The following is a 13,349-nucleotide window of genomic DNA, read 5'->3' on the forward strand; positions in this document are numbered from 1 at the left end:
TGTTTGCTTGTCCAGCTGTATGTTGTATGAAGTTTAAGGCCCCCACTGAAAGAAAATACAGAGAATGACCCTACCTGATGGGAAAGAACACAGATAATTAACATTCCATTTATGACTTGGGCGACACAGGGATATGAAATGCTCCATCCTTGAGGACAGAAAGGGGGGTTTGGAATTTGGAAATGATCCCAAAAGCACAATGTAGGGCTCAGGTTTCATGGCCTGTCAGCGAGGTACAAGAAAGAGAGATGGGGAGAGCCTTCCATGCCTGATTTTAGGATACACAGCAGAAATGTGGAGTTTCATTCCTGTGTCACCAGTGCATTTTTCATCTTTGCTGTATAGATCCAGATATGTAGAAATACTTGTGTTTACCCATAGGGATAATCCCAAGATGCCCTGAGCAGATGATTGGCTGTGTCCCCTCTCCTTCCTCACTCCCACTTTGATTCAGAAACAGCTGTTTGTCCATCATGGGGTGTGACAGAAAGAGCATTATTTCTTCAGTGTGCATGTAGTATGGCAGACACTGGGCAGGGTTTTCCTGTACTTTTGTCTTGTGGTGTTCTTGTTGCCCCTGGTTTGTTTGTTTGTTTGTGATTGGTTTTTGTTGCTGTTTGTTTTTTGGTTTTTTTTTTCCCATTATTGTTGGTTTGGTTTGGATTTGGTTTGATATGTTCTTGTCTTGTGGTGTTCTTCTTGCCTTTCTCTTGTTTATTTCTTTGTTTGTGATTGGTTTTTGTTGCTGTTTGTTTTTTGGTTTTTTTTTTCCCATTATTGTTGGTTTGGTTTGGATTTGGTTTGGTATGTTCTTGGTTTTTTTTTTTCCTGTTATTATTGGTTTGGTTTGGATTTGGTTTGGTATGTTCTTGGTTGTTTTTTTTTTAATTTTTTTTTTTTTAATTTTGTTGTGGTTTTTTTGTTTTTTTTTTTGTTTAATTTGTTTGAAGCCCTGCAAGTAGATGGACTTTTCCTGGTTGGCATAATCCTGACTGGAGGAACTGCTGATTTTGGGGACACAGCTCTGTCAGGGTGCAGGGGGAGGGAGCAGTGGGACAAGCACAGGGCAGATTGGTCCAGGCTTCTGATGAGACCAGACCAGTGTGAGCTGCATCCTCCCAGCATCATGTTCTGTACAGCTCCTGCAGAACACTTCTTAACTACAGACAGAAGTTCAGCTTACCTCCCAAAATGTCTTTTCAGTGGCAGCCTCCCCATGTCTTGGATAAAAGCAATCTGAGCTAAGAACAAAGAGCCACAAGTATCACACCAGGCAGATCATAATGAACACACAGCTGAGCACACCAGAAAATAAACACTGACCTTAGCTGAGTATTCCTGTGTATATTTGAAATGCATAAATATCTATCTGTGCATATATAAAGGAAAGTAAATATTGCTGGAGGTGTGGGCTGTGCTGGCTCTGAGGAGCTGTGTGATCTGATAGCTGCAGAAGGCACTGCAGCTCCTGTAAGCTGGGCAGGAGCTGCCCTGTGCTGGCACTGTGGTGGGACATGGTCTGATGGTCTACTTGATAAACTGAGCCTTGCACAGTGCTAGAAAGAGATTTTAAAGATAGGGGAGTTATACTGATTGCCATCAGTCATGTTAAAGCTAGTAAACTCTGCAAGCTTGGGGTATGGAATGGAAAGAACTTCTGCATCAGAGGTTAGGGCTTCTTTTATCCCTCCATGTGTTTGTTCACAGTGGAGAAAACGGGTGCATTTCAGGGGTTTCTCTGCCACATCGTGAGCTGGGTTTTCTGACGCTCTTTGAGGCCGCCTCACACCGTGTCTGAGTGGGCTGGAGTTGTCCTCTCTGGGCCTGCCTTTGTGAGTGCTCCCAGGGCAGTGCTGAGCTCAGAACACTCACCCCATCTCGCAGGGGCCCTGCTGCCAGCCCGAGAGCTGCTCTCCAGCCCGCCTGGTACCGCTCTCTGAGAGCACTTGCCTGTGAATCATGCTCTGCACATCAGCTCTGAGGACGTGTGGAGCTGTGAAATAGCCTCCCTGAGATCAGGCAGGTACAGGATCTGCGTCTTCCCTGTGCACAGAGCCAGCTCCTCTGCAATTGAGGGAAATTAAATTGACGTGGTGGGATTGTCTGGTTTCGATGTTGACTATTGCTCATCCTGGCTATTCCTAGGTGCTAATAATAAATAGTTTCCTAGCAGTTCTTGATCCTTTCTACTTTCCAATACATGACTGCAATGTGTCTCATCCCATTCTGCAGACAGGCAGATGGAAGAAGCCTGAAGATTTCTATGTGTGGGTGCAGAAACTGCTGGAGTACAGCTGTGCTTGTGTTTTGTCCTGTGCTACCTAATTCTGCCCTGACAGAAGGGATGCAGTGTCATGCAGAGCCTGCACAGCCCTTTGCCTTTGTCTATCCTCCTTATTCCATTTATTTGGCAGCTCCTGCCTCTGAGTTCCTAAAGCTAAAATAATGTTTTCTTAGAATTCCTTGGTTCCAGGCTCCAGGCTTGTCAGTCTGGCTGGAGTTCTTTTCAGATGTAGTTCTTCCTGAGAAAATCAGAAAATGTGTTGAGAAATGTTGGTAATTTGGATGGAGGAAGGCAAGCAAGGAGTTTTCCTCAAGTTTTTCTGTGTGTGTGGGTTTATATATTTGTATGTGTACATGCATGTGAGTAAGCAGCTACACATATATGTGTGTATCCATGTTAAAGTGTGTGTATGTATGTTAAAGTGTGTCCGAGTTGCTTCTGGGCTTTTCAGCAGCTTCTGGCATTCAGGAGGGGTTTGGGATGGGGCATTTTGGGAGTTGGAGGTGCTGCATGTTGTATGTAACATACTGATAACACCGTGTGGTGATTTCTGTCTGGTTTTCATGGACAGCAGCCATTTGTGTCAGATATTCAGAGAAGGTGACTGTGCTGCTGGTTTTTTGCAACAGCAGTCTCCATCTCTGGCATCTGAAAGCTGCTCAGGGCAAATGTGGGGAAACTCTGTCTGCAGAAAAAGCTGTACTTCTAAAAATGTGTGTGCTCGGTGCCAAAAGAACAACTGCTTGGAAATGTCCCTGAGGCTTTGCCAGAGAAGCTGCTGCAGCTCTGTGCCAAGGCTCACCCAAAAAGGGAGGATGGTTGTTTTCCATTTCCACAGACACACTCAGAACTGAGCCCCCTTGATGCCACAGGTTCAGCTTTTCTCTTTTTCAGGTTCTGTGCTGCTCTAGTGTGTGGGTCTGAGTTCACATCAGGGCATGGTGAGCTCTGTGCACAGAGCAGGGACACAAAACAATTCCTGCTCCAGCTGAGCACCAAGGACAAATGATCCAAATCTCAGCCCAGGAGCACAAACCCCGTGGGCTGCAGAGAGAAAAACAAGCAGGATGGGAGTGCAGGGGCTGAGCTGGAATTGGACACTGAACTGCAATGTGCACATGGAGCAGAGCTGATCCCAGGGAGAGACCCCGGGAGCGCTCGTGCATTTTGGGGCCATTTGGGTTCATCTTGGCTGCAGCCCTGGCTGGGCTCTTGTGCTGCCCAAGGTGCATCCATGGAGGAGATCCTTTGAATAAACCCCTGCTTTACTCTTTAGCTCTGCTCCAGGGCAGCCTTGATAAAGCATCACCCTGACTAGGAGAGGCTGGATAACAAAGGTAACCCAGTGGTGACAAGTGAAGGAAATGCAGTTTCTGCCAAGGGTGGTGATAAGGGAAGGTGACACAGTGTGTTTGGGTATCTGAAAGGACTAATGCATTCAGGCTGCCTTGCCCTGCTTTGCAGTGCTGGCATTTTTTCCCTGCAGTGACAGACTGGTCATCCCAGCAGAACAAACTATGAGGAATGCAGAGAAAGGAGCAGTTTGAGTAAATTGCGCAGGAAAAACTAAATAAATGATTTATGCTTTACAGATCTGTGCTTAGCATTGGAAGTAAAAATGTCATACTAAATCTTAGGAGGAGACAGCTTCCCAAATTCTGCATCATTGGTGTCTTTGTGCTGTGATACAGGGCTGTGCAGAGAAATTTTGGTCTGTGCACCTCTGCATGTGAATGTGCTAAAGCAGAATGGGCATGGCAGGATAGTAGTTGAAAAGTAAAATTCTGCAGTTACTTGCTTTCCTTAGGAGGACTTGCTGGGCTTTGAGGAAACTCAGTTTGGGCGTGTCTGTTGTGCAGTCAGTCTTTATTCACTTCATGCCTGTTTAATTGTGAATTGTAGAGCAGCAATGAAGTGATTCCTGCTTTGTTCAGCAAACTGCAGTTAGCTCTTGTGCTTAAAGCAAGCCATTCTTAATAAAAGATTTTGCTATTTTTTAGACATCTTGAGTCAGTTTCTGTAAATTAGTTTTATTTATGTTGTTTCCTTTTAGCTTCTAGCATTTTCATAAATGTTTTTCTTAAGAGACCTTCCTGTCAAACCGAGAGCTCTCCTTTAAATATTTTTCCTACTTTTTCCTTCCAAGCACTTGTTAATCAACAAATTTTAGGTTGATGCATTGAATTGTCAGAAAAATAGAGGAATTAAACCCAGCAGTGTTGATCCTTTTCCACTTGGCCAGCGGGGTGACAGATAAATCAGTCCCTCCAGTAACAGAAACGCTGCACACTGGGTTAGGATGCACGTGTTGCATTGTGCACTATCACATTGTTTGGCACAATATTGCGTTATCCCATTATTTAGTGGATTATTTACTGGATCCCATTATTTACTGGATCCCATTATTTACTGCAGTGTGGTGTAGGATCCCATCCTTCCTTCAGCTGTCTGTGCACAAGGTTTCAGACCCTTGGCTGTGTCTGCTGGTCGTGTCCTTGGGCAGATTTTGTGATTTACCCGAGAGCTCTGCCCGAGTGCAGGGCTGGGAGGAGCAGGGGGTTCTTTGGGGGGTCCATCCTCCCTGGTCACTCATCACAGGGGTGCAGAAGGGCTGGGCAGGGGGGCTCAGGCAGCTTTGGGGTTGGTGATTTCATCTCTGACGAGCTCAGGGACTGAGAGCATGGCTGTTTGCAGGGAGCTGAACTGCAGCTCATTTGGAGCTGCTGACAAGAGTGATGTTTACAGAGCTGACGGTGAATTGACTTCTGATTTAAGCAGGCATTGGTGGCTGGGGAGATAAAATAAGCATTGACACATCATCCTGCCTGTAATCAGGAAAATGGCCTTTGGTGATCATCTTGCTGCACAAAGGACACACATGAAAACCTTCTGCAGCAAACTTTGTTTTCATGCATCTTGTTAAAAATTTAGTGTTTTCACATATTGAATCTCTAACTTTCCATTTTTTTATCTACAATATCAGGTGCATACTCTTCAGTCAGAATGTCATATATATACATATATATGTATATATATATATATATATATTTCATGTCGCTGTATCTACAATACAAATATTAAAATATTTGAAGATCTTTGCAGGTCACTGAGTTAATAATTTTAATTTAGGGAATAATTTTGAATATTTCCTATTTATTGAGTTGACAAACAAAAATACTGTCAGAAGTCACTGAACATTGATTGAACTATCATATTGTAACTATCATATTCCAGAGTTTATGCTAAGGAGTTGGATACATTTGGTTATAAAAGGGAAGAAAATCACAAATGAATTAAAGAAAATTACAAGGAATGAATGTGTAAACACTAGAAAGCAAACAGGTGTGGCATGAACCATGCAGTGAAATACACCCCAAAGCCCTTCCTTTTTGACTTTCCTTCTACAAATCAGCTCTGCAGACCTTGTTAAGCCTTGCTTTTCTGTAGGCATTGCTGTGAAAACATGAAGAGGTGGAAATTAAAACCAAAATCTTTGTGTGAAATGCCTCTCTAAGCCCCTACCCACTGATGGTCAGCAGAAAGGCCCTTGTGTCCTGGAAGGCTGACTCAGAGGTGCTGTGCTGCTCTCCAGGTTCTTCCATCACCTCGTGGGGCAGTGCTGAAGGGTGTTCCTCCCCTCTGCAGTGAAACACTGCTGATTTACCAACAGGATCCCCAGGTGTGCTTTAGCATGGAGCAAGGGGTGGGAAATGGATTTGTAGAGATTTTGAAGGACTGTGTTGTGTGAACTTGTCTGAGCATTCAGTGTCTGTCCACAAACAACTTCAAAAACAGTGAGACCTGACAAATCAAATCAAAACAAATGATAGATCATGGTTAGCTTGTTTGAGGGATGGAGTTTTGCACCTTGGCTAAAGGAGCTCTGCAAAATAGGTTTTTATGCATTTGTAGTTATTGTGGCATTGTTAGTGATGGTGCCTTGTGTACTTCACTGTGCACGGCAAATGATGAACAAAGCCATCAAAGAACTTTTTCAAGTTCAAGAGAGAGGGGGAAATGTGGGAAATGGATTTGCAGAGAGGGCCTGGCAGAAGGCTCACAGTGTGCATCTGTATGCAAACCCTGAGACAAGAAATGCTGTTACAGAAATGCCATGGAACAGGACAGACATTGCTGAGAGAGAAATGGAGCCAGGAACAAGTTTCAAAGGATGGCCTTAGAAATCTGATTAGATACTTTGGAGAAATAGAACTGTGAAAGATGCATAGTACTGAGACCTACAAGGGGTTTTAGATAATTGGCTTTAAGGCATCTGCAGCATGGCCTGGCCAAAGCTGACAGGCCAAGGAACACTTACAGTGTACTGGAATTAGGAAATAGCTTGTGATTGTGGTGGAGTGAATTATAACATCTGTACTGTCTCCCCCTTCTCATGAGTCTGAAAATGGAATCAAAGTTTTTAAAACACCTCTCAGATGCCCCATCTCTGGGTCAGAAAAAGGTATTATCCAACACAAGGGGAAGAAGGCAAGGAAGAAAACAGCTGACTGGGGTTGGTGTTTTCCTTTGCTTGAAGGATGTTTGCTCATCCTGAGAAGAGTTGGGGAGAGGAGACTCTGGAGAGTGTAAAGACTGAAAACTTAATTTGATCAGTCAATTGAAGGCAGGGAAAGGATCACTGAGCATGTGCTGGTTAGTTGGACACATGTTGTGGAAATTAACTTTCCTTTTTGAGAGCTGGGCCTCAGAGATCTATTGATCCTTTCAGGTGGGGGTGCGTGGAATGTAAGGCAGAAAATCTGTCTCTTTTTCCCTGTGAAGTTGGAAAGCCCTGCTAAAAGGGTATTGATTAACTTCCGTGCTGTAATACCTGCACAGTCCCTCTCATTGGCACAATTCCAGTCTTCTCCAGGCACTTGGCTGATTCACATCCCATGGGGGTGTGAGAGTGAGTGGAAGCCCTGAGGCCAAGCAGATTTTGTGTGTGCCTTTTCACTGGAGCTTTCTCCTGGCCTGTGGCTCAGTGCTCACTGTGTGGCTGTGTAATTCTGCTCAAGGCTGGCAGGGCCACCCTGAGTTCTTTCTGTGGGTTTTTAACCAGCGTTTCTGTTCAGTGCTTATCAACAGCTGTGCAATTTGCAATGGTAAGGCAGCATCCAGTCTTAATTCCAGCCACCAGTTAGGGAAAACAGGCAGCGTGGAAATGCTGCATCTTGTAAAGTTTGGTGTGTTTGGGGGTGCTGTGAAACGGGGAGGAGCTGCTGATAGAACTGATAAAACTGCTAGCAGGAGAGGGTTATCAGTAATAACCCACCCTTGGTGCCTAGACTGAAAGAAAGGAATAAAGACTAAAAGAAAGAGTAAAAGAAGTAAGACTAAACAGTAAGACTAAAAGAAATCCAGCCCTTTAGTTCTACAGTATGGATCAAAATCTTCCAAAAGATAATTAAATATGGAATGGGGTAGGATAATAGCTTAGGTGTGGTCAGCAGAAGTCTTTAAGAAGAGATGAAGCAAATACTTGCTATGATTGGTGAAGATGTGTTTGTATCTACCTTGCAGAGATGCTAGACCACCTCTGGCAGTCTCTCTTTTGGCTGTGCTTGCTGCTGTTTGGGTTTGCTTTATTTGCAGTTTCACAGAGGTTAGAAGAAACATTTAAGAAAATACAGCATGCTTTTCAACCTACTCTAATGTTTTCAACCTACTTTAATACCTCATCTCTTCATTCTTTACCCATTCAGCTCCTAACAAAGCAGAGACAAAACAAAGTGCACCTTTGTAACCTCCTTCATGAAGGGAGTGTAAAAACCTGAATGTCAATTTTTTTTTTTTTTTTCTTTGCAGGTTACAGGATGACAGAATTAGGATAGAGAGGATGGAAAACCTCAATTTTGAGTACAGCCATGCTTTCCAGAGGGTCACTGACTTCTATGCAAAAGAGGTGCCTGGTACTGCAGGTATGTTTGTTCAGACTTTTATGCAAAAGAAGTGCTTGACATTACAGGTTTTTCATTCCAAATATCTTTGAAGCATGCACCCTGTTAGCCTTTACAGTCACACAGGCTTTTGGCCACCTTTGCTTCCTTTTCTGCACAGTGGGATCTCATGTTGAGCTTGGAGGAAAGGGAACATTATTTAAATAGAAATGAAACAAGGCTACCATTACTTTTTTTTCATAGCTTGAAGGTGTGTGTTTAGACAGATTTAAATTTAAACGTGCAAAACAGCTGAGGGGGATTGCTCAATACCTGGAGTGTTCCTCAAGAGTTCGCAGAATCCCAGGATATTTGGGGCAGGAAGGGATGCCTGAGGATGACCTGGGCCCCTGGGCAGTGGCACAGGACGTGTCCAGCTGGGGCTGGCACGGCTCCACACAGGGACACTCCAGGCCCTCCCTGGGCAGCTGCTCCAGGCCTCTGCCCCTCCATGGACACGAGTTCTCCCTCCTGCTGGCCTGCACCTCGCTGCCCTCCATGGGATGGCCACTGCTGCTCCTGCTGCCACTGGCAGCCCTGAGCAGAGCCCGGCCCGTGCTCTGGCAGCCCTGGCAGATGGATGGATGGATGGATGGATGGATGGATGGATGGATTGCCCTCCCTGGGCAGCTGCTCCAGGCCTCTGCCCCTCCATGGACACGAGTTCTCCCTCCTGCTGGCCTGCACCTCGCTGCCCTCCATGGGATGGCCACTGCTGCTCCTGCTGCCTATCCCTGGGCACCATTGCAGAGAGTCTGGCACCATCCTTTGACACCCCTTTCAGGTATTTATATGGATTGATGGGATCCCCTCTCAGCCTTCTCTTCTTTAGACTAAACAGGCTCAGCTCCCAGTCTCTCTTCATAAGAGATGCTCCAGCCTCTGAATCATCTCTATGGCCTCTGCTGGACCCTCTACAGCAACTCCTTGTCTTTCTTTAACCTGGAGCCCAGAACTGAACACAGCCTTCCAGATGTTGGCTCAGCTGGGCAGGGCAGAGGGGCAGGATCCCCTCCTTGACCTGTTGGCCATGCTCTTCCTGATGCATTCCAGGATCCCACTGGCCCTCCTGGTCTGTGGCATTCACATTCTCTGAAGAAATTCCTTCACCCAGGGTTTTTCTCCTGGGAAGCTGAAAGGCAGCAAGAGAGGCCTCAGAGAAAAGGAAAACAATTCTTATCTCATTTGCTTCTCCTGTGCTGTGCTCATGTGGAATGTGTTTGGAGATTGTTTCTCCACAGGTGATTGTTTCATTGGATTCTGCTGTGAATTGTTTTGACTCTTTGGCCAGTCAGTGCCCAGCTGTGTCAAGACTCTGGAAAGAACCACGAGTTTTCATTATTATCTTTTTAGCATTCAATAAGTATCTTTTCTGTATTCTTTAGTATAATGTAGCACAGTATTCTTTATATAATATAATATAGTATAATAAAGTAATAACTTAGCCTTCTGACAACATGGAGTCAGATTCACCATTCCCTCCTTGGCTGGGCACCCTTGTTTACAATACTGGTCCCCAGGACACTGTCAGCTCATGGTCAGCTTGCCATCCACCAGCACCCCCAGGTCCTTCTCCACAGAGCCAGTCTCTTGTGATTGTGATTGTCACTCACAATCTGTTCTGGTACTGGGGGTTGTTCCTCCCTACAGGTGCAGGACCTGTAGCTGTCCTTGTTGAACCTCCTTAGGTTTCTCTCTGCCCACAGAGACAGACACAATGTGCCCTTGGTGAGCAGTGTCCCCAGTCCCTGCTGGCCACTCCTGGTGGCCTTTCTTTCTGCATGATTGGTGATGCCCTGCAGAGCCACCTGTCCCATCACCTTCCCAGGGATGGAGGTGACTCCTGGGAGTGTCCTGGGCCCTCCTTCTTGCCCTCTTTGAAGACAGGACTAACATTCTTGTTAACTAAGTTCTGAAGTTCTTGCAGGTGTTACCTGAGAACAGCTTTAAAAACATCCCTGAAAAAAACTGAACTCTGTGGGTTTTTGAAAATACCAGTTCATGCTGTGGTATCGTGGAGTGAGTTTTCCTGTTGTTGCAGCTGGAACAGGAGCTGTAGTAGAGCACTGTGCACAAAAATGAAGATGTCAGAATTCCATTCTTAGTTTGTATATTTAGAAGATTGTTATGCCAACAGTTAGTAATTTTTTATGAAGAAAAACCCATGAGTCAAATGTTTTCTGTTTCATTATGTGTTTACACTGCTGCAATGTGTCTGCATTATTTGGAACCATAAGTGTTATTTTGGAGCCTTGCATTATGTTGATTTATAGATGTCATAAAACACTGTACATACATTAGAAACTTCTATTAGAATAAATTGAAAAGCACATTATCCTTTTTCTATGCAGTGGATTAACCAGAAAAGAAACATTTAACAAGAAAAATTATTTTTTTTAGGTCCTCAAAACCTATCTGTAATACTAAGCTTGGATAAGCCTGTTATTTGCTCTCTGGCAGCAGTAATTACATATCTCAAAGAATTTAATTTGGAAAAGATGCTTTACAATCCAAGGTAAGTTGCCTTATATAAATTTCCAATTCAAAGCACCACTTCTTGCAAGTTTTAGCAGACAGTGTCCCTGATTGTAATGAAAAACTTGCTAGTGATAAACATAGTCTTTGTAAAAATTACACCCTACATTTATTTCCTAATCAGAAGTGAAAGAATCGAGTGGTTCCTTTGAGTGGTGTTTCAGGAAAACCTTTGTGAAGTTTGTTTGTGTACATATTACTGCCAGTGATGTGAATGAGCATGTGCTGCTGCCAGGTGCTACTGAAATCAAACAAGGTGCAAAAACTGGTAGATGCTAGGGAAAAAAAATAATTAAAGTTTGTTGGTATCAGCTGTTGCATCTCAGCCTCAGCTTTACTGTGTAGCCAAAATGTGGGGCTTTTCTAGGCAGCTTAAAAAAAAAAATAACTGCTGTTGCAACTTAGCTTTGCAGATGTTGTTGCAGTTTGCCAGCAGTGTGTAAATAATGCTTTCTTTCTGTGGCTCTGGAGGCAGGTATAAACTCTGTGTTGTAATGATCAGGCAGTGCTCAGCAGGTCTGTTTCAGCTGTTGAATCTAGTTACCAGTTTTAAGGAAAGCTGTGTAACACATCCTGGCTATCTGGGGAATGCCTTGCCAGGACTCAGGGGTGAGCAGGAGTGGGGAGAAGGATCAGGTGAAAGCTGTGGCTGGAAAGTTTCTGCAAAACCACACAGGCATGGATATAACCTTGTCACCTCCTAAGCAGTCCCAACACTGGGGTTTCTTAGATATGCTGATGTGACCACTCAAGATTAGTGACAGGCTTATGCAGGTGGAATCAAATGAGAATGGAAAGATGTCACTGCTAAAGCTTCTCTTATCCTGTCTTGCATGAGTGTAAAACATTGCTGTCCTACCTGGCTTAGCTTTGAAAATATCATGGAGGCTTATTAAATAAAACAGCTTTATCTGTCGTGGATCCTCTGCAAAATATTCTCCCAGTTGTCTCAGTGTTGCTGTGTCCCACAAGTGTGTAGGATTTAATAAAGTCAGTCAGGCTGCAGACTGGAAAGTTAGAAATAAGTCATGTCATTTGTAGATCATTCACATGTTGTGTGGGATTCTGAGAGTTTGAAGCCCAGTTTTGAAGGGCTACCTGCATTACCAGTTTAGATTACCAGCTGCATTTAAAACATCAGCTGCAGGTGCCAGCTTTAAACACTGCTTAAACATTTTCCCAGTGTCCACCAAAATATGTGGAAAATATGTGCTCTGAACTTTGGGATGGATATCTTTCCTTAAGTTGCCCTTCTCTGCAAGTTGTATTTGAATGTTATCAAAAGGTTTGATGTGCTTATAGAGCTGATGAGGAAAGAGTTGCTGTGGCATCTTCCCTGCTGATCCATCAAGGGGTGTGTTGATCTGTGGTGCTCCTGCACTGTGGTGTGCCTGCTTATCTTCTTTGAGTGCCTTTTTAAAAAAAAAAAAAAAAAAATTGTTTTTTTAATATGCTGGCATAGGTGGAGAAATCTTGTAGAACTTCTGAGGAAGAAAATGAATTCCAGGGAAATGCCATTTTGTGGTCAGCTCGTGGGTCACTGCTGTCACAGTGCCCTGTGTGCAATCACACAGGAGGTGAATGTTCTTTCAGCTGGAGAAAATGTGAAATCCATCTTTTATGTAGAAGTAATTCTGTAGCAGAGGACAAATATAATTATGTGGAGGCTTACGTAGCAGCAGTCAGTCACATTTGTAACAGCTGCATCCTAAAATCAAGTACATTATAGACTAGGAAGGAAAAGCACTAAATCTTAGCATTGGCATTTGCCTGCTGAAGGTTGCTCTAATGGATTTCTGGGGACTGTATGAGCATCTGAGGGAAAAGGCAAAAAAATACTTAATACCTTGGAGAAGTTCTGTGAAGAAATAACATTTCTTGAGGAAACTTTGTGGTCAAGAGCCTGGATTCTGCTTTGTTTGTTTCTGAAGCCTTTGTGCTCCAACTACCCACTACTGAGTTCCACTTGCTGCTTGTAGTGTGTCATGGGGATCAACAAACTGAGCCAAATATTCAGAAAAAACTCAACTTTAATATTTTTTCCTAATGCCAGTGAAATGCTATCTAAATACAGAACAGTGAAAGACTTTTAAGCAAACGTTATCAGGCTCATTAATGCCCCAAATTAGGAAATTGAAGAGAAATAACTTCTATTGCATTGTCAAAGAACTTGAAATTCCTAGAAGAATTCAGGTCAGTGAGCATATACAGATGAGTCAGAGAGCACGAAGTGGGAGTTGTGAGGTAGTTTTCAGTTTGTTAATGTGTCACAGGTCTGGATGAAGAAGACCTGTTTGATAGGAAGAATGACAGGAAAATCCATTTCACCTCTGTGCCTTCTTTGGACAAACACTCTTCTCCCAGCTGAAAAAAAGTCCATTTCAGTTTGTAGGAAGAGTCGTGAGTTACCATGTAAGTCAAGGAATCCTCACTGGGGGGGAGCAGGTTTTGCTATTGTATTTCGATAAAACTTTTAAATCTAGTTTTAAGATCCTAAAAAAAAGCAAACCATTACAAAGAAATAAAGATTTTTGCTGCAGCAGGAGCCCAAGCTGTGGCTAGGCTGCTTTAGTGAGTAAAAATAGATTTAA

General features: G+C 43.7%; 1 protein-coding gene across 1 annotated transcript in view; it reads left to right on the forward strand.

The window, feature by feature from the left end:
- MSH3 (mutS homolog 3) overlaps nucleotides 1–13,349 on the forward strand; it is a 94,022-nt gene that overhangs the window by 25,216 nt on the left and 55,457 nt on the right. The window contains exons 10-11 of the mRNA XM_041426660.1: nucleotides 8,093–8,205; nucleotides 10,624–10,738. Coding sequence (XP_041282594.1) covers nucleotides 8,093–8,205; nucleotides 10,624–10,738 — 228 coding nt within the window. The remainder of the gene's footprint in view (nucleotides 1–8,092; nucleotides 8,206–10,623; nucleotides 10,739–13,349) is intronic.

The sequence above is a fragment of the Onychostruthus taczanowskii genome, unplaced genomic scaffold, assembly GCF_017590055.1.
Source record: "Onychostruthus taczanowskii isolate IOZ18803 unplaced genomic scaffold, ASM1759005v1 scaffold92, whole genome shotgun sequence".
NCBI lineage: Eukaryota > Metazoa > Chordata > Aves > Passeriformes > Passeridae > Onychostruthus > Onychostruthus taczanowskii.